At 51.2% G+C, this 24,777-nt stretch overlaps 8 protein-coding genes across 8 annotated transcripts; 5 read left to right on the top strand and 3 right to left on the bottom strand.

Moving 5' to 3' along the window:
* Nucleotides 1-407: 407 nt before the first annotated feature.
* On the bottom strand, nucleotides 408-2,336 carry LMH87_005827 (uncharacterized protein; the record flags this gene model as incomplete). The annotated part of the gene is made up of 1 exon (XM_056203617.1): nucleotides 408-2,336. The coding sequence occupies one exon, from the start codon at nucleotides 2,334-2,336 to the stop codon at nucleotides 408-410; it is 1,929 nt and encodes a 642-aa protein (XP_056059057.1).
* A 1,264-nt stretch (nucleotides 2,337-3,600) lies between these two features.
* Nucleotides 3,601-4,227, top strand: LMH87_005826 (uncharacterized protein; the record flags this gene model as incomplete). The annotated part of the gene is made up of 2 exons (XM_056203616.1): nucleotides 3,601-3,780; nucleotides 3,844-4,227. The coding sequence occupies 2 exons, from the start codon at nucleotides 3,601-3,603 to the stop codon at nucleotides 4,225-4,227; spliced, it is 564 nt and encodes a 187-aa protein (XP_056059056.1).
* Nucleotides 4,228-4,387: 160 nt separating this feature from the next.
* On the bottom strand, nucleotides 4,388-5,543 carry LMH87_005825 (uncharacterized protein; the record flags this gene model as incomplete). Its single annotated transcript, XM_056203615.1, has 5 exons — nucleotides 4,388-4,412; nucleotides 4,460-4,568; nucleotides 4,616-4,868; nucleotides 4,921-5,450; nucleotides 5,501-5,543. The coding sequence occupies 5 exons, from the start codon at nucleotides 5,541-5,543 to the stop codon at nucleotides 4,388-4,390; spliced, it is 960 nt and encodes a 319-aa protein (XP_056059055.1).
* A 282-nt stretch (nucleotides 5,544-5,825) lies between these two features.
* Nucleotides 5,826-6,833, top strand: LMH87_005824 (uncharacterized protein; the record flags this gene model as incomplete). The annotated part of the gene is made up of 4 exons (XM_056203614.1): nucleotides 5,826-5,848; nucleotides 5,910-6,221; nucleotides 6,280-6,570; nucleotides 6,623-6,833. The coding sequence occupies 4 exons, from the start codon at nucleotides 5,826-5,828 to the stop codon at nucleotides 6,831-6,833; spliced, it is 837 nt and encodes a 278-aa protein (XP_056059054.1).
* A 1,226-nt stretch (nucleotides 6,834-8,059) lies between these two features.
* LMH87_005823 (uncharacterized protein) lies at nucleotides 8,060-12,343 on the top strand (the record flags this gene model as incomplete). Its single annotated transcript, XM_056203613.1, has 10 exons — nucleotides 8,060-9,578; nucleotides 9,631-9,746; nucleotides 9,817-9,891; nucleotides 9,950-10,174; nucleotides 10,225-10,328; nucleotides 10,379-10,637; nucleotides 10,691-10,833; nucleotides 10,889-11,493; nucleotides 11,547-11,693; nucleotides 11,748-12,343. The coding sequence occupies 10 exons, from the start codon at nucleotides 8,060-8,062 to the stop codon at nucleotides 12,341-12,343; spliced, it is 3,789 nt and encodes a 1,262-aa protein (XP_056059053.1).
* A 2,824-nt stretch (nucleotides 12,344-15,167) lies between these two features.
* Nucleotides 15,168-17,140, top strand: LMH87_005822 (uncharacterized protein; the record flags this gene model as incomplete). The annotated part of the gene is made up of 3 exons (XM_056203611.1): nucleotides 15,168-15,227; nucleotides 15,335-16,045; nucleotides 16,127-17,140. 3 exons carry the CDS (start codon nucleotides 15,168-15,170, stop codon nucleotides 17,138-17,140), a joined length of 1,785 nt encoding a protein of 594 aa, XP_056059052.1.
* A 644-nt stretch (nucleotides 17,141-17,784) lies between these two features.
* On the bottom strand, nucleotides 17,785-19,302 carry LMH87_005821 (uncharacterized protein; the record flags this gene model as incomplete). The annotated part of the gene is made up of 6 exons (XM_056203610.1): nucleotides 17,785-17,803; nucleotides 17,894-18,133; nucleotides 18,355-18,643; nucleotides 18,711-18,760; nucleotides 19,077-19,182; nucleotides 19,245-19,302. 6 exons carry the CDS (start codon nucleotides 19,300-19,302, stop codon nucleotides 17,785-17,787), a joined length of 762 nt encoding a protein of 253 aa, XP_056059051.1.
* Nucleotides 19,303-20,047: 745 nt separating this feature from the next.
* Nucleotides 20,048-23,612, top strand: LMH87_005820 (uncharacterized protein; the record flags this gene model as incomplete). Its single annotated transcript, XM_056203609.1, has 8 exons — nucleotides 20,048-20,611; nucleotides 20,670-22,691; nucleotides 22,745-22,762; nucleotides 22,825-22,883; nucleotides 22,955-22,962; nucleotides 23,395-23,415; nucleotides 23,476-23,522; nucleotides 23,574-23,612. 8 exons carry the CDS (start codon nucleotides 20,048-20,050, stop codon nucleotides 23,610-23,612), a joined length of 2,778 nt encoding a protein of 925 aa, XP_056059050.1.
* Between the last annotated feature and the right edge of the window lie 1,165 nt (nucleotides 23,613-24,777).

The raw sequence follows: 24,777 nt of genomic DNA, 5'->3' as shown, positions 1-24,777 counted from the left end.
TAAGCAGTAAGATTAAAACGTGTGCATTAGACAGATATTTCATTAGCCCTAGATGCGCCAAGCTGTCGGAAGCCTTTTAGGTGTAAAGTCGAGATGATGGCAGAACAGTGATAGGAGGAGTTGCTCGGCTGATGTGGGGTAGCCCGCCCCTGTCGCTGTGACCTCATGCCGGAGGCGACGTTGGAGCTATTAAGAGAACTCTGTAATGGCGTTCGCGGGACCATGACTAAGTACGTAAATCGAGATCTAGAAATTGACAAGTTGCACATATAAATAATTTCATAATCTCATTATATCTCTATTTGAACAACCTGCGAGACATATATTGTCATGCAACGAAAATTCTGGCTGCCCCCTACTTATAAACCTGCACCGAAACGCCAAGATGGACCACATTATCCCGTCGTCTACTGAGCACTCTTCGGCTCCTGACCCTCCTCATAAATCTTAATCTTGTCTGCGTACTGCACGATGTCGCTGACAATGTAATCTGAAATGGTATCTCCCTTTCCCGCAGCAATTCTCAGAATCAGCTCATTGAGGTTCTGGCGGCCTAAAATGTCGACATGGTCTGCCGTTTTCGGACCACCTCGAGGATTAAACCTTTCTGGCTCGTGCGGCATCTCGACGACAGTAATACGCGAGCCAGCTGGGTTATAACGCTTCATATTCCACCCGCGGTTGCACATGTATCCAGTACTCAGAAGGTTCACAGTGCCGTCGCCTTCTCCCATGACAACACCATGGTCTACCGGCCCGTCTGTAAAATCGGTATCAATAGTAATGTTCAAAAGAGTTTCTGATTGATCTGGAACGCGATAGTAGTATCCTCGCTCAGTAGGTTTTCCGACTCCATAAAAGCAGAATATTTTGAGGCTCGGAGCGTTAGGAAGCCTCGATGCGAGCGGATTGTGCCACATTTTTGGGTCACCTTGGTTCTTTTCCACTTCAGCTGTGGTATGTGCAATGCCGCGAGAATAGCTCTTCGATATCTTTTCTCCATACCAATCCTCGGTAACCGTCATCAAATAGTCGAGGGAGTCATCGACCGTCATGTTTTTCAATGGAGCGGTGCTGTTGGAACTAGCTCGGAAATTGAGGAACGAACCGTACGACTTGTTTTGACCTGGGAGGTCATCTGGTGCCCAATCTTGACCACCCCAGACTGCTTCACCACCGATGGGAAGCATTGAGGAAATGCCAGGCATGGCGCGGAAAATCTCAGCTCTTTCCGCCTTACTCAAGAATTTTTCGAGGCCATAAATTGCAAAGGCGTTGAGCTGTGCGGTATCTCGCATCTCGCCGGACAGAACTGCTGTGAGATCCTTGACAGCACCAAGCATGCAGCCGCTAATGTTGATCCATGAATCAACGTGCTTTTCAACCCAGTCGCTTCCGCCGTGGCCACCATGCTCAGATTCCACCCAGTTGAAAAAATAGAACATGACTTGGCTACCCATGCTGTGTGAAGCTAGTACAACCTTTCTTCCATCTGTAGCCAAGGCGCCTTCAATATGAGACTTGAGACGGGAGAAGTAGCGGTCTCGGACCTCAAGATCAGGGTAAGACAGTCGCCAGTCGTATGCGGCTGTGAAAGAGTTGGTTGGGTCATATCCGATAGTGGCGAGATTTTCGAAAATCTTGTTCCAGATCCAGTAGCCAGTGATGAAAAAATCGGTCGCATCAAAGCCTTGCGCAGCACGTAGCTTCATCATAGGAGGATCGAGACCTGTCTGCTTATCTAGCATGACATGTCTTTTCCAATTCTCCTTGTCCATGACTAGAGCACGCATCATTGTCCAACTGCCCCAGAGTCGTTTGCGAAAGTAGCTTCGCGAGACGTTGGCAGTGCCCCACGACTCCAGGCCGGTCGAGATGACGCCGGGTATCATGACCATGGGGTGGTCTGCGTGCAAACCTTCAGCGCGTGCCTTGAGGCCAACATAAAACGAGTCATAGGCTTCAGCAATATCGCGCTCGCCCTGCATCAGATCCCTGACATCGCTAATGAGGCCAGCAGGGAGTATGTCGACAAAGGTGTCCATGCTGAGGTCACCCAGCAGTTCCGGGAACTCAATCAAGTCATTGCTCGAGGCAAAAAATCCTGCTGCTATCAGACCACAAAGGCCACCGAGTAAGAAGATGAAAGTATTGCGGCGCTTCCGCGTCTTGGGCTTTTGTACTATTTGCACCAATGGCTGGTCGGTCGGCTCGTGAACTTGGGCAGCAGAGTCATCCTTGCTGGTCTGGTTGGTAGTTTTCGATTTCGATTCCGATTTCGATGGCGAGGCCGAGGGCGATCCGGCAACGTTGCGGCGCCGTACGTTAGAGGACATTGTTCTTCCTTGTCTTGTGTCACGAAGAACCGGCCGCAGTAGATGCGCGCGGCGCAAGGGTCAGGGTTGCTGAGGCTCGGTGTTTAGAGAGCTGGCGCAGAACAATCATTTGTCGCACGATCAGCTGCCGGTAGTGTCGTCGACGAAAACGCCGAGCCTAGCTGGAGGAGTTGTTGAAATTTCAAGCTGCAAAGCGAAGCGCATGTGACGGGGAAAAGGGACTCGGATCCCACGGCGAGCATGTGAGAACCGGGCCGGGTGTGGTTTGTTGACGTCAAGATCAAGAGGAAGATGGAGCTTCGGCATTTATTAGGTACCTAGTTGTTACGGTACCTAGGTGGTAATTCTATGCTACATTGGGTGTAGGCAATGGGCCTTATCCACACGAAAAGCCGGCCATGCGTCCGTTGGCAAGCGGTGGCAGGCACTTTGTATAGCGCACGTTACTGCTCATGACTGACGGCTGCAAAATCGTTTACGTGTTTCTTCTTCTTTTTTTCCGAGGAGGGAAATCGCGTCCTTCGTCTCTTATTGTACTTTTTCATCGCGTTCTATTTACCCAGCTACATAGATACGATCCTCTGGAGCTCCTACCCTGGCGCTGCTGCATTGCTTTACCCCACATCACCGAAGCTTCCCCTGTGCTGTAATATGTAGGTAGCCAAGTAGCCTAGATATTGTGCCACATAGTCCAGGGTCTGCATCTCTGACTGCGCCAATCCGATGTATGGCCGATTTATTCAATGCATAGAGGCGCTCCTGGCGCGCAGCGCTCATGGACCGCTGGCCATGTGACCTCATTGGCTCATGCCCGCAGCGCAGCCAAAGCCCCGATTCATGCTGTCAGGCTGGCGCCACTAATGTAGTGTCAGGATATAGTGTCAGTACGCCTTGCAGCTTGCCAGGCAGCAACTGAGTCACCGGCTAGTGCATTCCGATATCTTGCTGTATTGAAGAATTCCCTAATATAGGATTTCGATGGGGTTTCCGGTATCTACCCTCTCTGTTTCTTCTTTCAAAGCTCATAGGGGGACTACTCAAACATACACCACTCTCATCCGTGCCCGCTCTACCAGCCGCCGGCTTCCCCCCTTCAGCATTAGTTACTGCTGTGCCCCGCCATACTGCCCCGCTGAGTTTTGAATCTCACCATCTTCTACCAACGCCAGGTCCCGGGCGACTTGATATCTCCAATATCGCTTCGAACTCGCTTCACTTACTGATCTTTTACTTTCACTTGCTACTCATACCACAGTCGCCTGGCATGGATGTTGCGCCTGCTGAAGCGCCCCCTGTCGAGCTCAGCTACGTGCAGTACGAGCATAAATTCGAAGCCCAGTACCTTCCCGCTATTCGTTCTCTCATCTCTAAGGACCTGAGCGAGCCTTATAGTATCTACGTGTACCGATACTTCCTGTGTCAGTGGGCTCATCTTTGTTTCATGGTATTTATCTCGCAGCCTTGCGCTGCTGAAGACATTGGCGACTACGGCTGACCCCAATCAAAGGCACTTAATCCTCAAGACGGCTCTCTAATCGGTGTCATCATTTGCAAACTTGAGGTTCATGCCTGTCGCTCAACTCCTACGCGGCGTGGTTATATTGCAATGCTTGCAGTGGCGTCCCCTTACAGAGGCCATGGCGTGGCTACTGCCCTCGTCAAATGTGCCATCGATGCAATGGCCAAACGGAATGCCGATGAAATTGTACTCGAGACTGAAGAGACAAACGTACCAGCTATGCGTCTATACGAGCAGCTTGGTTTTCTGCGTTCCAAGAAACTGCATCGCTACTACCTCAACGGTAACAGCGCTTACCGGTTGGTACTGCCTTTGAAAGTCGTGGACCCAGATGAAACTCTTGTCGGGGACCTCCAAGAGCAAAATGTCTGATTCTTCCGTGGTTGCTTTGCGTTTCTTTTTTAACCATACTTGTCATCATGAGCGTGATTTTCAGCATAGGATACACCGGGCAGAACATTTTTGCAGCGGAATACGTGGTTGGCGTGGGAGTTTGGTATCTTTTATATTTCTTTTGGTCCAATGCAAGATTCTAGTTCGTCAAAACCACTTGGATGCTGAAGATCTCTAAGTATGCTCTGCTACATGCCAAAAAGAGACCTACAGTGTCATTACAGCGTCTTGCACTGATGGAAATACTTCGGAGGAGTTGTAGACAGACGCCTTTAAACCCCACGGATTACCACCTGATATTCCCAAATACGTAAAGACATCTGTCAAATTAGCAGAATGGACGAAGCGCAGCACTTCGGGCACTTACCGGGCTTGTAGTAGATTTTTCTCAACTTTCCATCTGCCAACCGAAGCTCCTTCAGTCGTTGGACAACGCGCCCAACGTCGATTTTGTCCATGAAGTCTTTTGTATACACGCAAATAAGGCGATCCTTCCGCGAGCCATTTTGCTCGGGCCGCGGAGCGACCTTTGCCGCGATTCCGAGTTCGTTATTTGCGGTCGCCTTGGCGACAATGTCCCAAACCTCATTCACCTCCAAAACATCACAAAAGAGCATCCACTGGCAACGCGAAGGTCAGCGGATACACCGTGGTGCTGAATAGAATTCTCACCTTTCCTGCACGGACTTTTCCAACATGGGCGAGATGCAGAATGTCTAAAGTAGCTTGTGACCGTTCTTTATTTTTCTCCCTTTCAGTGGTGGATGGTGGCCGGCCGAATTTTGGAAGTTCGCGAACAAAATTGCCTAAAAGTTCGAGTCGCTCCATACCGCCCTCGATGACAACATCCAGTCTGGAACCGTCTTGCTCAGGCCCCTCATCCTCGTTCCCTTTGCTCGCTTGGTTTAAGCTCTCCGACTTTGGGACGCGTGGAATATACGGGTTACAAATATATATCCATGGAGTCTCGGGCGCTTGGGTCGTCGTAGCTGGAGGCAGACGGGAAAGGAAATCGTCCACCGTTTCTGTAAGCTGCCAAGCATATGGAACTCCTGCGTAAGGGTTATGTAACTCAGCGGTCGTATCAGCCTGGACTATGCGCGGCTGCGCCGATCCCGGTTGCCGATGACGTTGCATCATCCACTCGTCAGGATCAAATGATTCAACTCGTTGATCAAGATATTCTACTGCATTTTCATCACCTATCAAGAAGAGTTAGGCGTTGCCGATAAGACTGAGTCAGGTCCCTTGCCGTAGAATGACGAGTCATCAGATGTGGCGCGTTTATGGCCCATGTCTTGCGGCACTCGAGATAGTTGACCTAAGAATGAGCAATATTGGGAATAACCGTGAATAATGTGGAAGGTGGTAAAAATTTACCAGCATGAGAAAAGCGCCAGGGATGGAAATGGGTGGTGACGGAACGCCTGGAACAAGTAACGTAGGTACGTAGCGGGGAGCCGTCTGGGTATCAGCCCTAGGACAGGTGTTTGCGGCAGCGCGTCAGCCTGCCACATCGAGCTGCAAAGTGAGAAGCACGCCAACAGTTCCTGTTTAGTCAAAAATTTCGAAAGAATATGTCGGTAAAGCCTTCGGCAAGGTATGAGAGCGCTTCATCGCCCGTTCAACGCCACTCTCCGCTAACCTCCAATTCTTGTCAGCGCGGCCCACATGTCCCTAACAGCGCCTACAAATTTGCGCATCTCATACATCGGAGAACAGTTGATGAACATTTTGCTTACCATGAACGCCGCTCCTGTATTAGAATCGACACAGTCTCTGACGCTAGACTTACCTCCCAGCTGCTTGCAATTCTGCCGCAAATACCCCAACTGCTTTGTGATTGGAACCTACAACTTACAGCGCGAAGAAGGAGGGTCTGATGAGGCAGAAGACAGCACCGAAAAGAAAGCACAAAGTCGCAACGGTAGCCTGCTGGTATTCAGCACTGGCGATGAAACGACCCCAAAGCTGTAAGTTCCGTGCTTTATGCTTTACTCGGAGGCCCAGCGCACTAACTCATCGATAAAGATCGTTGCTCCAGACAATTTCGCAGCCTTCTGCTTTGCTGGACATTCGGTTCAATAATGAAGTCAAACAAAATGAAGATATCCTGGCCGCTGTTTCGAGCACTGGGACGCTTGCAGTTTTCAGGTTGGACGGCAGCGTCAAGTCTGCGCCACTGAAGCATCTAGCTACGAGCAGATGTGATGATCTCGGGGAGGATGTCCTCTACCTTCAATGCAAATGGCATCCGGTGTTACCGAATGTCGTGGCTGTGACGACTTCCACAGGCAATGCCCGACTACTATACCTAGATGAGTATTGGAAAATATCGCAATATATCGACCTCAATATTTCTAACACTCTGGAGGCGTGGTCTATTGCGCTTTCCACTTCACCCACACTCTCTGGGTCTCAGCCTGTTGACACAACAGTGTACTGTGGTGGAGATGACTCGATTCTCAGATACACCACTTGCAGCTGGCCTGCTGGGGACTCGACTGTTCTGCCAGAAGAACCGTATTTACCTGTGCTCATCAAAGGAAAACATGACGCCGGCGTCACTGCCATTTTACCTTTGAATCTGAAGATAGGCACAGTAGGAAGGGTTGTCATAACAGGAAGCTATGATGACCATTTGCGTGTGTTTATAATTCATGACTTACATGAATCATACGGCGCGCGACGAGTTGAGCAAGTTTTACAGGAGAACCTTGAAGGCGGCGTTTGGAGACTAGATCTGATTAGTCAAAAGATGGAAGAGGATGCAGCCCATGTAGTGCTTCTTGCATCGTGCATGCATGGAGGCGCTCGGGTGGTGGATTTGAGCATAAAGAACGGGGGATCATGTTCGCTACGAGTCCTCGCCAGATTTGAAAGTCACAAGAGCATGAACTATGCCAGTGATTTTGCCTTCAAGGGGCCGAAGCAGCTCATTTGTGTATCAAGTAGCTTTTATGATAAACTTCTGTGCACTTGGGAATGCAGTCTTGCATAGGACACAGTCCAAGATGGTCTGAACGTCACAAATAAATTCATTGAATAAGACAGTAATAGTAATGTGAGGTTCCCATTCATATGTTTATGCCCACAAGCGAATATATTTTTAAAGTACCGCCATTGATTGAGTAGTGCCGGATTCGCCGAACCTGGTAAGGACCGGCCAACTCTGGTGTCGCGACGGCCGTTGCACGATGCCGTGGGTGAAAGCCGTCAAAGCGGCGAATGAGTAAACAGCCACTCATAGAGAACTACGACGACTATAGAAACTCTTTGGGTGTGGGCTAAGTCAGATTCGCTGGGCTGCACGACTCGGGACCTGCATTACCGCGGCTGCTCATACGTGTGCATCGTGTTGCGCTGGGCTGTGTGTGTCTTCACGGGCGCCGCGCAGCAGCGGGGCACTCCACCATGGCAATTGAACTTGGCGTTCCCACGTCCCACCTCTGCCAACCTCCGTCAGTCAGCTCTTGAAAGTTGCAGCCCTGTGTTCGAAGCGTGGCATCTTTCATTACTCTCGTCAGGGCGATTGCTTTCGACGTGCAACTTTCTTGCAGGCGACACGGATTTCCCGGCGACCACCCGAATCTCAACATTCGACCGCTCGGGTGCCCACCTACGCCACAGAGGATATTCGCGTCGCTGCGTTTTCTCACATTCGCTTCGTCCTCCATGTTACCGCGATAATACATCGCTTCAGAAGTTACACGAGAAACTTCGCTAATTCCCTAACCAAGCTGCTGCTCGAGCTCAGGAACACGAATACACCACATCTCACGTCGACCTTCCGCCCCGTGACAGTAGAAACATGGCTACGAACGGCGGCGGCGATCTGGGTGGCAGTGGCGGGGCTTCAGAAACCATGGCCAAAATTCGAGCAGCTCTCGATGTTGTTCATAGCGCATTCTCGAACAATAACGCGAGACGCGATGCGCAAAACTTTCTCGAAGAAATCAAAAGCCATGACGAAGCACCGATGCAAGGCTATAACCTCGCGAGCGACAAGGCACAGCCGCCTGTTGTGCGACACTACGCCCTGTCGCTCTTGGAGCACGCGATCCGTTACAAGTGGTCTGGCTACACCGAGGAACAGGCCTTGACTCTGAGAAGCTGGGTTCTGGAACTTGCCCAGGCAGTTTCCCGCGACGATCCTACGTACCTCCGAAACAAAACTGCACAGCTCTGGGTCGAGGTGGCGAAGCGCTGCTGGGGAGGTGAGTGGCTGGATATGGATGCGATGCTTGTCCAGCTCTGGGAAGTTCCCGACTCAGCGGTGCACAAGGAGCTCGTCATGTTCGTTCTCGAGACTTTGTCTGATGAAGTGTTCGCTGGAGACGACTCAGTAGTGGCAATGCGCGAGGGTGTCCTTAGCAAGGCATGCGTCGAAGTGTTTACGCCAACCGCTGTGCTTGTCGAAGCATTTCCGAACAGGCATCCTGGCCCTGATGTGCGATGCGGTGATGATGGCTGGCTTAGCAGGCTTTCTGTGCTCCTTGGAAACTGCCTGACTGCCTCGCCAGCGGACAATGACGAGGTCAAATCATGCACAACCAAAGGACTGTCTCTGATGCTCTCACTGATGCCATGGGCGATTCCGAAAGCCATCACCGCCGCTGGTTGTGTCAATTTCATGTGCCAGGGACTTTCGTCCACCGTGCCTGAGATCCAGAAGGCTTCGCTCGACGCTCTCCACGCTCTCTACTGCCGAACCAACTTTACTGATGAAGAGTTCCTTGGTCTTGTTTCTCCGATGTATAGCCAAGCCTCTGTTGAGCTATGCAAAAACTTATATCATTGGGCGGCCGTCGATCCCAGCGATGTCGATGAGGATAAATACCAGATCCTCAAAAAACTCTCGGAAATGCTGTCTAGCTTGGGCGATTATTTTGACCGCAAATTCAACCGCATGCCGAATGATGCTGCCAAAGAGAACTTCCTCCAACTTCTACTTCAAGTGGTTCAGAATCAAAGTCTTATGGTTTCTATCCCGGTTCTCGTGTCGTGGACACGTCTTCTGAATCGGAAAGACATCGGCAATAGCGACATCATGTCGCCTCTGATTGGCCCTTTGCTAGAGGTATGCAGTTCCAGAATGGTTCGGTACGAAAATCTTCCTGAAGACAATGAGGACCCGACTTTCCTCTTTCTACAAGAAGATACCGACACATTGCCCGAAAGACATGCATTTTTGGGCAACTATCGCAGATATAGCTCTCAGGTGATTGAAGCTATTGTCCAGCTTAAGCTCGTTGACGCTGCATCTCACATTCTCGGCCGAACTGAACACATTCTTCAGCACCTGTACGATGGACAACCGGCCTTCAACAGTAAGTCAATGCGTCACTGCTTAATATTGACAGTCAATGCTAACCTTGCAAGAACAATCATACACCAAGCACTCTATGCCCGCCCTCATGGTTGACTCTCACTTCACAGTTATCGAAGCTACACTGAAAGGCTACATGAAGTGGCGAAGACATAATCAACAAAGCTCCGTATGTCACCCCCCCCGCCCGCCCGCCCCAGCACGCGCGTTACTGTGCATTCAAATACTGATTGACACAGACCTCGTCCGAAATGAGCGAGTTGGAGTGTAATTTGGAATCATGGTGTAACAAACTGCTAGGCATGAGCTTTGAGGTAAGTGCAGAGCCTCTATCAAGCCAAAGTAGAATCACACGGTATTAACAAAAAACAGGATCCAACCATTAGGAAGCGCACCCTACAGTTGCTCGTTTTCTTTTCCACGACGGCACTCAACAAGAATGCTGGCTTTATGCTCAAAGTTCTTGAGCATATTTTGATGACCTGGCCGACCGTTGAACCAGATTATCGTGCATTTAATGACGCTATCAAAGACTTACAAAGTGAGAGCATGGTAGAGCTACAAAGACTTGCTTCCGAAATGCCGGATCATCTTTTGGTATGTTGTAGTGACGCATGTAGTGAAATCCCTGCTGACTCACTTGTCAGGGCGTCTTTGATCAAATTGAGACTCGAGTCAATGAGATGCTTTCGTCTGGTACGCTTGATGAAAAACGATCTCTTGCTTACCGGAGCTTCCTTTTCCTCATTATGTATGTATGACTGAATCATTCACGTTGGTATTGATACTGACAAGGCTCAGTCATCGAGCACACAACGTTGAACTTCAAATGAAGATCCAGAAGCTAGGCGAATTTATTGAGCCTGTGAAGGGACAGTGGCAGACCGAGAACATCAAGTCTGCCGTTGCATCGTATGCTGGCTTTTGTGAGCAGCTTGCTCTTGACAAGGCACAAGATTATCTGGCGCGCAAACAGGCCGATAAAATCCAAGACTGGGGCTCCCATGAACTTGACGCTGAGGGGCTGACACTCCAAAGCGAGATGGAAGAGCGTATCAAGGTATTGCCAAGATATTTGCCTTGGGACTTCTTCAGTAACTAATCGAAATACAGGTCTTGCCGCTGCGAGCAACTAAGTCATTTCTTGCTTTCTCCGTGGAGCGTCTAGACAAGTCTTCCGCTGCTTTCCAAGCCTCATACGCGCTGTGGCAAGACGGATTTTCCAGTCTTTTGGCCGATCTCCTCCAGCTACTAAGGTACATCCTATTCTGATCCCCGCCTCAATTGTAACAAAATACTTACCGTGTACAGCTTTGCACATGCCACACATAACCCCGACAACTGGACCGGTCTGCCCAGCGACTCTCGCTCCATGGTTGCTCGCGTTCTTAGCGACAGATTCTGGCAGGCTGGAATCTCAGATGGCAGCAAAGACGATTTTTACGCGAGAGTCATAGACAAAAAGAACACTATGGAGGGCTTGGCGTCAACAGTGCGCGGATCCGTTAGATTCGTCAGAGAGACGGCCTATGCAATCATATACTGTATGAGCCGGCTGGAGCTTCAGTTTTACGGCTTTCAGGGGCTGCCGGGCCCTTTGGCGAATGCGCTCTTCGCTGACTCAACATGGCTGTCAACTCACCAACAAAGCAACTTACTCAACCTCGTTAGATATTTGGTTGACGACTGTCCCGTGGATTATCGAGGGCGTTTCTTGCCGCCTTTGCTATCCGCGTGCTTTAGACAGATGGATGCTAAAGTTAATGGCGAATGGGAGAAGATGGACGCACAACAGAGTGTTGCGGCTGACGGCGAAGATGGGCTCAAGGAAGAAATGAAGTCAGAAAGCATTTTACGCCAAGTAACTTATACTGGTGTTGTGATGATGGCTGACTTTTTGGATCCCACAAAACAAAGTAAGTTGGCCCGCCGGGTTATATTTGCGATCAATGACTGACTGGCGACGTAGATCCTCCAACACTGCAAGCTCGAGCTCAGAAGGCGAGTGGCGCGGAAGTGGCGCCCCCAACAGAGCATTACCCGTCTCTGCGACGATTTTGCTTGCTACACCAAGAAATAGTGGAACCACTTTTAGTATTCTGTGCCCATGGAATACGTATGAGAGATACTAGATGCTGCGGCATGGTGCTCCGATTACTGATCTCTTTAGTACCCGAGTTTCAACCAAGCTCTGACACTAGAAATACCCAACCCGATGGCACTTTGGGCTCTACAGATCCTTCTCCCATCCCCACAGAGATTGCATCTGCGATTCGAGAGTATTTGTCAGGCGACGTGCTCAGGGCCTGCTTGACATCGTTCCACGAGCCGTACTTCGTCGAGGTACAGAAGGAGCTCGCGTCGTTGATCGCCACGGTATACGTGCACTACAGTCCAGTGACGATGACGCCGCACAACTTGCTGACCTCCCTGCCAAACGTCGAGGCGGGCGAGTTGGAGCTGCTCAAGCCCTACATGGCCAAACCTGGGTCGCACAGCCGGCAGCAGCGCGCCATTGTTCTGGAGCTGCTTCGGGACCTCAAGGGTGTCAGCGTGTCGGAAATGGGCAAGCTGGCAAAGAGCGCGGGCTTAAGCACTGCTGGCGGACGAGTCAAGAGGGCTGGCGGCCGGAGCAAGATGGCGCAGAGCTTCATGACAGAGCCGACGGCGCAGAGCAACGGGACTACGCGGATGGAACAGGTGGCTGGAGGCAGGCGGACGACGCCAGACGCTCTGGACGGTGTGTCGAACCTATTTGATGCCTAGAGCTAGAGGCTTTTCAGCTGCATTTTAAAGGCGAAGGTCACGACAATAGACCAGATTAGGTGGAACTAGCATTTATATACCCTTACAACAGCTGCATGCTAGGTCTGTGATGCATGCGATATAATTTGTTACCGTCCAATGCCTGGATACCCTGTTCTTAGACTCAAGGCAGCAGGATTTTTGAATGAAGCTTTTCGTTTGGATCGGACGCGTAGAGCAGATAGCTGCACTCCATCAGAGTGTTCTCATTGTGCCAGTAGTCAAGATGCCCAGTATGTAAATAGAGGCATAGAAATGCTTGCCACGATGAAGTCCTTGAACCCCCAGCTTTCTTCAGCAATGTTGCATCCCACAAGTATGGCTTTCATTTGATCTCGCGGCGGCTAACGCACACGGTACCGGTAGCTAAGTACCACCGAATCGAATGCAGTGCTGGAACTACAAGGCATTCCCCGTGGCTCTACTGGCTTGAACCTAGACAAATTCAAGTCTGCCGGGATCCTGGGAGATTTGGCATGCTGTTCCGATCGATGTGGTGAAGAAACTCGGATAAACGAAAGAGCACAAGCCAATGAAAGCACGGCATCTTTGGAGATCGAGATGGTCGTGGTGGTGTCGAAGTTGTCAATTAGAGTGACGCTCCAGGACAAAGCGCAGGCTTGTAATGGACGAATGAAAATTAGCATCTCCGCCAATGGAATTACACAAATGGCGAGTTGGCTGGGGTTTTTATTTTATTTATACTACCCGCCCCTCCGATACTGAAGCTGTGGGGGTTGGAAGAAGCGCCGTAGACTGTCAAGCGTCCCCATGGACAGGGATCTTGCGAACGCTTTACCCTTGCCTGAGGGGCTTCCCGTGCTTGTGCGTCATCACTCTACCTCTTGACTCCGGACCTAGGTATCGGCCAGACAACACTTTGCAGGGTGCTTATGAGAAATTGGATTATAAATCTTGGCCAGCTGGTTATTACTGATTTATTTCGTAAAAAATGGCTTAACAGGAGACTGAATTTGTTCAGAGGGTAATAAATGCACGTTGGCAGGATGAAAGCATCTTGCCGAAAACCGCCGTAATGGAGATGGCAGGATCTCGGCCGATCTTATCTTGATGGCGTAGAACATGCAAAGAACTTGGAGGGCGGCAAGACGGTGATGCCCCAGCAACAACCCTGTTCAAACCACCAGGTCCCGAGAACACGGGGATACTCCCGCGACCCCGCTGAATCCTTCAACAGCCTCAGTCGTTATACCCCAGTTTAATCGGCTCAGCAGCTGGCCGCCAGCGCTCAAACACGCATCGAAGCAAACCCCCTGGCTACTTGGATGGTCAACCATAGGTAGTTTCGTGCCGTAGCCTCCAACCAGCAGACTCGCTTGATCCAGACCGAGCGTTGCACCGCACTGCAGCTCGCAGCATGGGACAGCAAATCGGGACTGCCAGAGCAAGTGCCACAGATGAATGTCTTTGCACTCGCTGCCTTGCGATGAGGTAGTTGGCTTGCGATGATGCTTTTGATAGGTACCCGTCGAATACCGCAAATGCTTTTACCCTGCAGGCACCGCAAGTCCAAGGCTGAACGAACGGTTCTCAGCTAAAAATGGTGCATACATAGACTTCTGGCACTCGTGATTTCGGGTGCCATGCCACCATGGCTGGGCAAGCTTTGCGATGCTTGCTAACCCTACCCAGGTGGTTGCCCCCATAAATACAATAGATGGCTGTGTGGTACAGCCTGGGTCGTGTGTTTGTTTCTGCTGCGCTGCACATTCGGCCTCTTCGTCTTCGGAAACTGCAGCACCAGAGCAATCGCCCGGCATAATACCAAACACAATATCGATAGGCCCAGGCTGATTGAAAGCCGCGTGGCTTGCCCTAACTAGGTCTGCACCACTTGTCCGTTCGCCGCATGGGCTAGCTTCCATCTCCACGCCACCCACACAGCCAAACCTTCCTCCATCTGTGGTGCCTAGGTAGGTACGCACCAGTAAACCCAACTGCCTACTGCCAACCGCCGACTTCCATCTAGCGGCTGTTCCACGTTGATCACTGCCACCTGTGCGAATTACGCAAACCAGCGCCTGCTCCGCTGCGCCTAGGTACCTAGGTACCTACCTTGCCCATCAAATAACGCTAAAACTCGAGTACCTCTGGCAGCCTGCAAGGTAGATCGCATTGCCTAGGTAGTTGCTCTCGCGTTACCGTTTTCTGGCCTTCTCCGTTTGAACCTCTGCATTTCTCACGAATACGCCTAATCTCCGTGCTGAGGAAACGCTGAAATGGCCCTATTATAATCTGGATCTGTGTCTCTTTCATCCATACCTACCTATGCCACTTTTCTACTCTTCTTTCTTGCGATGTAGGTAGGCAGTCATCGTGGTAGGCTATTCCTTCCTCGCCTCCAAAGTTGCACGACAGCCCCCTCCGCCCTCACTTCGTTTGCACCGTGCAACCACAACCAGCAAACTTTTTGAGCCATCCACCCTGCAACCTCTCTTATTGCCATAGTTTTCTTCAGCTTCGTCGTCCACCCTCCCCCTCCTCCTTCTTTCTTCTTCACCCAGAGTCTTTGCTCCGCCTGCCTTTAGCAAGTAGCAAGAAAACGCCAAGAGTTCTTCGCTTCAACAAGCTTCCGCGACTTCTCTATTTGCAAAGGAATACGCGGACGCTATATATCAAAGTTGTCGAGTTTCGACTACCAAGGGTTTCCCGAGTTTCTTCTTCGCTTGTCTGCATTAGCGACCTCTGACTCACCAACACGCCATCTTTTTTTCTCCCAACCAGGACTCAACACTAGCAGACTGTTCTTCAGACGCCAGACACAATGGTATACTCTGGCCATCCATCCAGAGGATGTCAGATGTGTAGAACCAGGCGAATCAAGGTATGTGAACGTATTGAGCATCGCTCCGCGGTCACCTGCCGTTCCGCGCGCTAGCCCACCTCATGTGTTGTCTCCTCTCCAGCATCGGCTCTAACAACCCTCCGTAGTGCGACGAAACGAAGCCGACATGCAATCAGTGTGCTAAATCTCGGCGGACATGTCCTGGATACAAAGACGAATTTGACTTGGTCTTTCGCAACGAGACAGAGGCTACGGAGCGTAGAGCCCGTAAAGCAAACAGCAAAGCCTTGGCACTCAAGACCGGAAAAGAGACCTACAGCAAGACGCCAGAGTTAAAGACTCCGACCCGGTCAGCCAAATCAAGTACTGAGACAAGTCCCACGCTGGCGCCGACTCAGTCAATCGACGAACGGACTGCTCACCACTTCGTCTCAAATTATGTCTTGGTCCCACCACAAGGAACTCAACGAGGGTATTTCGAGTTTGTAATCCCGCTTATCAAGGCCGAGAACCCTTCTCCTCACTTCAAGCTGGCCTTTGAAGCATGTGCACTTGCTTACTTTAGCAACCGAATGAAAAACGCGACACATTTGGAGAAAGATGCTCTTTCCAAGTACGTACAGGCTCTGGCTACGACTGGGCGAGCCATCCGGGATCCTTTCGAGTCCAAGCAAGATGCCACTATCGCGGCTGTTCTGCTCCTCAGTCTATTCGAGAATATTACTTCTCGACATTTTGGTATGCTTGCATGGAGCACTCATACCGAAGGCGCCATTCAACTTGTCCAAAACCGGGGCCGAGAGCAGCTTACGACCAAGGTTGGGCGAGATATTTTTGTTACGGTCCGAACCCAGCAGGTACGTAATACATTCTCGAAATATGTATTCTTCGCATACTGTTTCCTTTGTTGTCGCAAGATGCTAACTTAGCTGTTTCAGATCATCCACTCTTTCAGCTCTGGTCAGCCCGCCGCGCGCGATGTCAACTTTTGGATCCAAGACGCAACCAAAGACCCATTTGCAACTGACTTACAGCGACTTACGTTGCAAATTAGTGAGCTGAAGACGGAAGCCAACAAGCTCCTCGTTTCATTGCACCACTCTCCCCAAAACGTTGCAAAAATTATGCAAATTATGCGCAAATGTCAAATTAAGGACCAGGAGCTGCTACAGTGGTCTAATAATATCCCTGACAGCTACCAAGGCAAAACTGTGACTTGGGTTAACGACCTGCCGGATGGTGACTACTCAAAAGCGGAAGTGTATCCTGGCCGAGTTGATGCCTTCCAAGACCTCTGGGTAACGACAGTTTGGGTTACAATGCGATGCTCAAGACTTGTTCTTGCTTCCATAATTGTAAGAGCCGCAGCCTGGGTCTGCTCTCCAACAGACTACCGCACTACCTCTGAATACGCAATCTGGTCCAACACATGTACCAACATCATCTCCGACCTTTGTGCGGCTATCCCATACCAGCTGGGGTGGTTCAAATCACGCCAAGAGCTCCTCGAACGCTCAGATCTCACCAGCTATGGGTGCGGTAATGAGGCAGACGCAAAAGGCCTCTCTGGCTACTTCGTTACTTGGCCTCTGAGCTGCATCATTACACAAGACTATTCAACAGCGGGTCAGAGAGAATGGGCAAAGGGGAGACTTGAGCATATTGCATCTGAGCTCGGCGTTAGATACGCCAAGATGTTGACCCATGTGAATGTTCGAGTGCCTTCAATGCTTATCAAGCGAGACTCAATGGCCGCGAGTGGCTCGGTTGATACCTCTGCAGTTGACTTCGAAAAAATCCTTTCGAACCGGATTGTGCCTCCGTCCGGGCTCACTGTTGAGTCTCCGCCCGGACGAGGTCAAACGAGAATGGCATTGTTTGAAGAGCAGCAAAGAGTGGCTATGGAAGCTGCCTTGGCAACTTACAGATTCTCGGATGACGGTGCCCGTTAGAATTTGAAATAAGCTGATTGCTTATCTCGTTAAGGCTACAAGAAAGGGGCGCTTGCATGGTCAAGATAGGTAGGCGAGATGGATCTACATAACGGCGACATCAAATCTCCCAGGAAAAAACGCATTGAACCTTATTAGCTTGTTGAACCATGAACTGGCGCAAGGGCCGTCATTTCGAATGGACACGTGGTAGTATATCATGGGTCATCTCTGTTATAATGCATTGAATTTCATACTCGGCTTCTTCCCATCGGGAGCGCTTCAATGCATAACTAGGGAATGAGTGCGCAGTTGGGGGCCACGGTCTCAAGCCTCTGTACTTCAGACCGGCAGTAGACAATTGCCGAGGGCAAATCGCAAGTGCCTGAGAATGCGCGGCGAAGTATCATAATTCTTATAGTCATTGATCCAACATGAAAGAAGCAATTGGCTAATAACTGCATTCCCTGATCGTATGGGCGCGTATAGGATAAAGTATGAATAGACAGTCTCGTTACTCGAGCTTAGTTTGCGCCGGTCAATTTGTTCCGATCGATTTGAGTTCTGGTCATCTTTTTTGGACTGGTTTCGCAATGTAATGAAATATGGCGAGCGGTTGTTCGTTTGGGGTGCGGTTTGTTCAGATCGTTCTCATTGGCTATTCCTTAATTTGTCTTTTTGCCGCTATAGAGAGAACGTAAAGTTAGCGTCGAGTCTGTGAAGAAGCGCAAAGAACTACTCCAGTAGGGTGGTGTCAGTCTAGAACGTGCGTACTCTTGTGCTTGGCCGAGATTCCATGCTTTTACGACGTAGCTCTGGGTCTTGTCGACGTATTTCTCGTTTTTAACGTTCTTGACGCCGACGCGCATACCATCCTTTGTGAGGACGACATTCTTCTTGCCCATTTTTTGCGAGGCCGTTTCACCCATCTTGGTGACGCTGAGGTAGACGTGATAGAGGACGAAGCCGATGCCGCCGACGACGCTGAGCGCGACGATCAAGGGCAGGATTTGTCTTAACAGTGCAAAGGCCATTGGATTAGCGACTTGTTATCTTCTGCTACCTTCGTCGTCCTTCGAAGAGAGCTGCGTGTTTTATCTGCTCAAGCGCAATGCGTTCGGGGGACTCTAGAGTTTATGTATAGCGGGGAGGGGAGGATGTGGCACGCGCAAGCCAAAGCCAGAAAATAGAGTTCGGAAAGGCTACAGGCAGAGATGTAGCGGGTTATGGCTTACAAGAAGACTGAGAATTTGCCCATTGTGTGAGAAGTCGGTATACGGCTCGGCGGTGGAATTCGATGCTTGCGACGGTCGAGAAAGACGGCAAATGGAGGACAGAGGAAAAGTGAAGCTGACGCAAGAACAGCGACGTCTGAGAAAAAGATGCCAAAGGTGCTGTTGTAGTGACTACTTAGTAGCTGGCCACTTAGTGGGGAAGCCCACCAGTTGGCGCTAACAGAGGGGATTTCGTGCTTATGGAGCGCTGATAGTGGAATGCTCAGCTGTGAGCCTGAGATGCAAGTATCTAGGTAGTATGGTCAGGGCGACCCCCTGTTATAAGTTTCAAAGCTGAAAACAGTGCGACTTCTCACAGGTCAATAATGTACTTCTGATGGAGGATGTGAGATGGGGCTTATAGCATCTAATGTATGCACCGCAAATCTGGATATTACAGCAGGGGCAGGTTGATTTTTACAACATCAACTTCCTCTTTCGATATGTGTGGACTGGACTTGTCACGGCGGCGCAGTGCTGTCAAAAAAAATCGAGCAGTGCCCGTTTCTTTGGTGCCTGCCGGGGGGGTTTTGGGCCATACTTATTACCTGGGTGGTACCTAGGTAAGGTAGGTTGTGCGAGTCGTAACAGGGGGAGGTAGCATGCGCCGCACTGCTTGCTTGCTTGGCTGCCTCCCACGGCCAGTGTGGACATGTGGGTGAGAGGGGAATATCGGCTTGTACCCGTAGGAGCAAGGCGCAGCAACAGCCGCATCGCTGGCAGCATGCTTTTGTAACATATATACGGCTGCATCTGGTGCTTGATGATCGTTTTTGCCTATCTCTACCTCTAAGTTTGGTAGATCCGATTGAACAGGGTTGTTTGTTTGCAAGTCGGGTTTGGGAGCTCACTTGTTAGGTAGAACGGGTAGCAAGCGGCCACTGCGGAAACAGGAGCCGGGGATAGCATTCGATGGGTTCGTATTTCCAGTTTCATACGCAAAACTCGTGAGCGGGCTATCATCTGTAACATGCATCATGTATAGTGCAATGTACAAAGCCAATCTGTGGCCTGTGTTTATGATACAACTCCGGCGTCGCTGAGATGCTCGTACCTTGCGGGGTAAAAAGTAAAGCCGGCTCCGAGAGCCTCTGTGCCATTGCTTCTCCACAACATCCATACAATGACATCCCGCACCCAGAGGAACTCCTTCAGTATGTGCCCCTAAAAGACTATCACCTAGAATCATAGTCAATCCATCTCAAAGCTACTCGATAAATCCATATATATTCTCCTGAGAATTTGAGCTGCAAATAATTTCCAGTCCCAAGTCGCACACTTTTTTTGGGGCAATTTAGCTGTCGTCTTTTGGAGGCTGCCTGAGCCCCACCCGAACGGCCCGTCTCGATTGGGAAAAGGACACCACAGCAGGACAACTCTCGAGAGCTCCCGCGCACGTCCCGCCACCACTCCCAGCGCCGAAGCCCTTCAACATATTTGCGTCGCTGCCTTCGCATTCGGCGTTGACACCTCACCTTTTTCAGTAGCAGCGCGTGCGACCTGTTTCTCGTCTTCGACCTCCTTCAATCTACTCCTGTTCTCGCGAGAGTCGGTTCTTTGACAGATCATCGGAACCTGTTCGCCACCGCCTTCTTTCTATCTTCCTTCGACGACCTCAAGAGGGGCCATTCCCCCCAAGGACCTTCAACCCATCATGTCCGCCCCTCAGGCCGACGGCTACGGCCAATTCCCGGATCAGCCACAAGATCAGCAGCCCGGTGCTCCTCCGGTCGACGCTGGCGCTGGCGCGGCACCCAAGAAGAAGAAGCGTGGATATGCCGCTGGCGCCTTTGACGTTGCTACTGGCGCCAATGCCGGCGTCAGCGGTCAAGTTCAGGGAGGCGCGCCGCCTGCGCCCCAGTACGGAGGTTATCCCCAGGCTGACATGCAGCAGCAGCAGCAGCAGCAGCCTCAGCAGGCGGCTGGCGGGTATCAGTATGGCCAGACCTACGGCGCTCCTCAGCCGGCTACTCCTCAGCAGGGCTACGGCGGCTATCCTGCTCCCGATCAAGCTGCTCAGGTCGGCGCGCAAGGCGTCGCTGGCATCACACAGGGTGTTGCGGGTATGAATATGGGGGCGCAGCAACCTGCTGCGATGCCAATGGCTCAGGCTCGCCAAGCTGCGCTCAATCAGCTCTACCCTTCCGACCTGTTGAGCCAACCTTTCAATGTCGCTGAGGTTGATCTGGCACCCCCGCCGATTAACCTTCCTCCTAACGTAAGCTCTCGCCTAGTCTTGCTCTCGTATTGAAGCTCTAACAATGATTGCGCTCCAGTCTAGCGTTACTCGCTCCGAGACGGCCAATTGCCCTCCTAAATATATCCGTTCGACCCTCAACGCAGTCCCGACGACAAACTCGTTGCTAAAGAAGTCAAAGCTACCGCTATCCCTCATTATCCAACCATACGGCTCTCTCCACGATGACGAAGACAACGTGCCGGTCGTTCAGGACCAAGTTATCTCTCGCTGTCGACGCTGCAGAACTTACATCAACCCATACGTCACTTTTATGGACCATGGCCACCGATGGCGCTGCAACATGTGCAACCTGACCAACGACGTTCCTCAAGCTTTCGATTGGGACTCTGCCGCCCAAAAGACTGTTGACAGATGGCAGCGACCTGAGCTGAATCATGCGGTTGTCGAATTCGTTGCGCCTCAAGAATACATGGTCCGACCGCCCCAGCCTCTCGTCTACTTGTTCCTCTTCGACGTCAGCTATGCTGCTATATCTAGCGGTTTGCTTGCCACCAGCGCCCGTACGATTCTTGACAGCTTGAACCGCATCCCCAACGCCGACAGGCGCACTCGCATTGGTTTCATGGCTGTCGACTCCAGCCTTCACTACTTCTCCATCCCCAAGGACGAGGACCAGAACGCCGAGACTAACATGTTGGTTGTCAGCGACCTGGAAGAACCTTTCCTTCCTGTTCCCCACGACTTGCTCGTGCCTTTGTCTGAGAGCCGCCAGAGCGTTGAGAAGTTCCTGCAGAAGCTGCCTGAAATGTTCCAAAACAACCAAAGCAACGGCTCTTGCATGGGCCCTGCCCTGCGTGCTGGCCACAAGCTCATCTCTTCACTCGGTGGCAAAATTGTTGTTCTGACTGCTTCGCTGCCCAACGTCGGCGCTGGCAAGCTTGAAATGCGCGAGGACAAGAAGGTTCTCGGCACTTCCAAGGAAGGCGCGCTGCTGCAGACTGGCAATAGCTTCTACAAGAGCTTTGCTGTTGAGTGCTCCAAGAACCAAGTCTCTGTCGACATGTTCTTGTTTTCTTCCCAGTACCAAGACGTGGCCTCGCTTAGCAATTTGCCTAGATACACTGGTGGCCAGACCTGGTTCTACCCTGGCTGGCACGCTTCCCGCCCTGAAGATGCACTCAAGTTTGCTTCAGAATTCAGCGACTATCTTTCCGCTGAGATTGGTCTTGAGGCTGTTCTTCGCGTACGTGCCACCACGGGGCTTCGCATGAACACATTTTACGGCAACTTCTTTAATCGCAGCTCTGATCTCTGCTCATTTCCTGCCTTCCCTCGCGATCAGTGTTACGTTGTTGAAGTTGCTATCGACGAGAACTTGACCAAGAACGTGGTTTGCTTCCAGGCCGCCATCCTTCACACGACATGCAACGGCGAGCGTCGCATCCGCGTCATGACCGTTGCACTGCCTACAACCACTAACTTGTCGGATGTTTACGCTTCGGCTGATCAGTGCGCCATTACAACCTACTTCACTCACAAGGCGGTCGAGAGAGTCCTCAGCAGCGGCTTAGACGCGGCCCGCGACGCACTGCAAGCCAAGGTTACAGAGCTTCTTCAGACATTCAGGAAGGAGCTTGCCGGTGGCAGCATGGGTGGCGGTCTTCAGTTCCCTGCTAATCTGCGCGGTCTGCCCATCCTTTTCCTTGGTTTGATGAAAAATGTCGGTCTTCGCAAATCAGCGCAGATCCCCACAGATATCCGATCCGCGGCGCTGTGCCTGCTCTCCACCCTTCCTGTTCCGCTGCTAATGCGCTACATCTACCCGCGCCTGTATTCTCTGCATGATATGCCCGACACTGCCGGCGTCACTGATGGCGAAACTGGACAGATTGTGCTGCCTCCTCCACAGAACCTCACCTCTGAGAGGCTGGCACCTCACGGCCTGTACTTGATCGATGATGGGCAGACGCAGTTCCTGTGGGTCGGTCGTGATGCCGTTCCCCAACTTGTTGCCGATGTATTTGGCGTTGAAGATCGCACGAATATTCACGTCGGCAAATGCCGCGTGCCCGAGCTGGATGGAGACTTCAACGAGAGAGTGCGTGCCGTTATTCAGAAAAGTAGGGATCACCGCTCTCTTGGTGTTGGTAGCATCACGGTACCTCACCTGTACGTTGTGCGCGAAGACGGTGAGCCTAGCCTAAAGCTGTGGGCTCAAACATTGTTGGTAGAAGACCGCGCAGACCAGAGCGTCAGCGCTGCCCAGTGGTTGGGTGTTTTGCGAGAGAAGGTATGTCGATAACCATGTGACACTGCCCCCCCCCCCCCAAAGTTCTTGGCTAATGGTGACATTTTTTTCAGGTTGTGCAGTAATTCGGCCGACCATTGTGTCAAGTGACCATTTCAGTCAAGGAAAAGTTTTGCTGCAAGAGGTGCAGCTGTAGATTCAAAACGGCATGATCAGTGGGGGTTAGCCAAGAGGCGAATGACATGATTTTTGACTGAATGTGGAAGACATTAAAAAAAGAATATATTAGATCAATTCACCCCCTTCCTATTAGTTCGTCCGAGATCTATATTCTCTGGAGAGAGGTGGAACGTGAGAGAACGACGCTATCATTGCTCTTGTTGTCCGTAGGAGGCTATGCCGTTGGCCACTGCTTCTGGTCCTCAAGTTTGGACGTTGTGATGCTCATTGGCCCGTCAGAACCTGCGAATACAAGGCAAGAAATCATGGCACTGTTCTCTTTTGCTATTTACTGCTTTGCCCTAGCAACGATGAACGGGTTTCGAGCTTGCAGCTGGTGCTGGGCACCACGAATGTAGGCATGCCACCGTAGCCAATTGAATGCTTCGATTACGCGCCGAGCTAATGATGCCAGCAAGTGGAGCGCTCCAGCATGAGTCCAGCTTTGAGCTGGAACAGCGGGTAGTAAATCTAGAACACTGGATAAGATGGAAGGTATTTACGATGTGGTAGATTTTGTCATTCGAATTTTTCTGGTATTTCAATAGCTAGGCCAATAAAGGGGGGTTAGGAGTCGTGTAATATTGGTTTCGAAGGCCTGCCTTTCTCTTCACAGGCGCAAGACCCAGAATGGGCTGGTGAAACATGTATGGAGCTACGCCTCTGTAACACGCGAAGTGGGCAGCCTTGCCGCCTTGGGCCAGTGTCCAGGAGAGCTTAGGTTGACAAAGAGACAGGATTGGATGGCGTAGAGAAGGAGGATGGGCGGAATTTTCTGGAGTGAGCAGGGTGTGATTGTGCGTTGGTGCATCCGAGGGACAAAGTCCGGTACGGTCAGGCACCAGACGTCATGCATGCATTGTCGAGCATGACAAGTATGGATAAGCGGCGCAGCTGCAAGTGCAGGGAAATTTGGAAAGGGTATAAAGCGAGAAGAAACGCAGACGAATCAGGCACGACTCGTCTGTTAGGGGGCGTGACGTTGTGCCAGCGCTCATTTTCCGGCTGCAAAATTGTAATAGGAGGGCTAATCGTGTAGCACGCGCCAGGAGGACTCGCGGCGGTTGTACATAACAGTATTGGTAGACCCAGGCTGGCGGCCAGTTCAATCGGCAAGGCACATAAAACACGTGCCCTCACATCAGCTATTCCAGGTAGCCAGGCACAACAGGGCAGATACAAGGTCCTGCCCGTGCCTATGTACCTGCACTGGCATTGGTCCTACCTACGTAGGTTAGGATTCTACCTATGTACCTAGGTATGTAAGTAGGCACAGTAAGTTGACTACTGACTACCTACCTACCTACACACCTGCCTAGGTGCCTATCTTATTAGCGTGCTTAGGTACACCCTGCTGTAGGTTGTACATCACTGTAGTACCAGTAGGATGGTAGGTAGGTAGGCTCGTTTGGCTGGCAGCACCCCCAAACAGTGTGGCTTGATTTTGCCGGGAGGGGCCTTTCTGTGTCAAACCGGCCCAGTAAAAGCGCTGTAGGGCGGGACGGCCCTGGCTGGCTGGCTTGGGTTACGTCGTGGGCTGTTAAGGTACCTACCTACCTACCTAAGGTAGGTACTGTCTACTCCGTACTACCTACTACTTAGGTAGGTACTTGCTACCTGGCGGCTGGCCTGGACTGTCATTATCCACACAGCGATTCAGGTTGCGTTGCGCTGCTGTGCCTAGGCCCATGCTCCTCACCCCGATGTCCCTGGCCAA

This window comes from Akanthomyces muscarius, chromosome 1, assembly GCF_028009165.1.
Source record: "Akanthomyces muscarius strain Ve6 chromosome 1, whole genome shotgun sequence".
In the NCBI taxonomy this organism is placed as follows: Eukaryota; Fungi; Ascomycota; class Sordariomycetes; order Hypocreales; family Cordycipitaceae; genus Akanthomyces; species Akanthomyces muscarius.
This window is presented reverse-complemented; position numbering and strand designations above follow the sequence as displayed.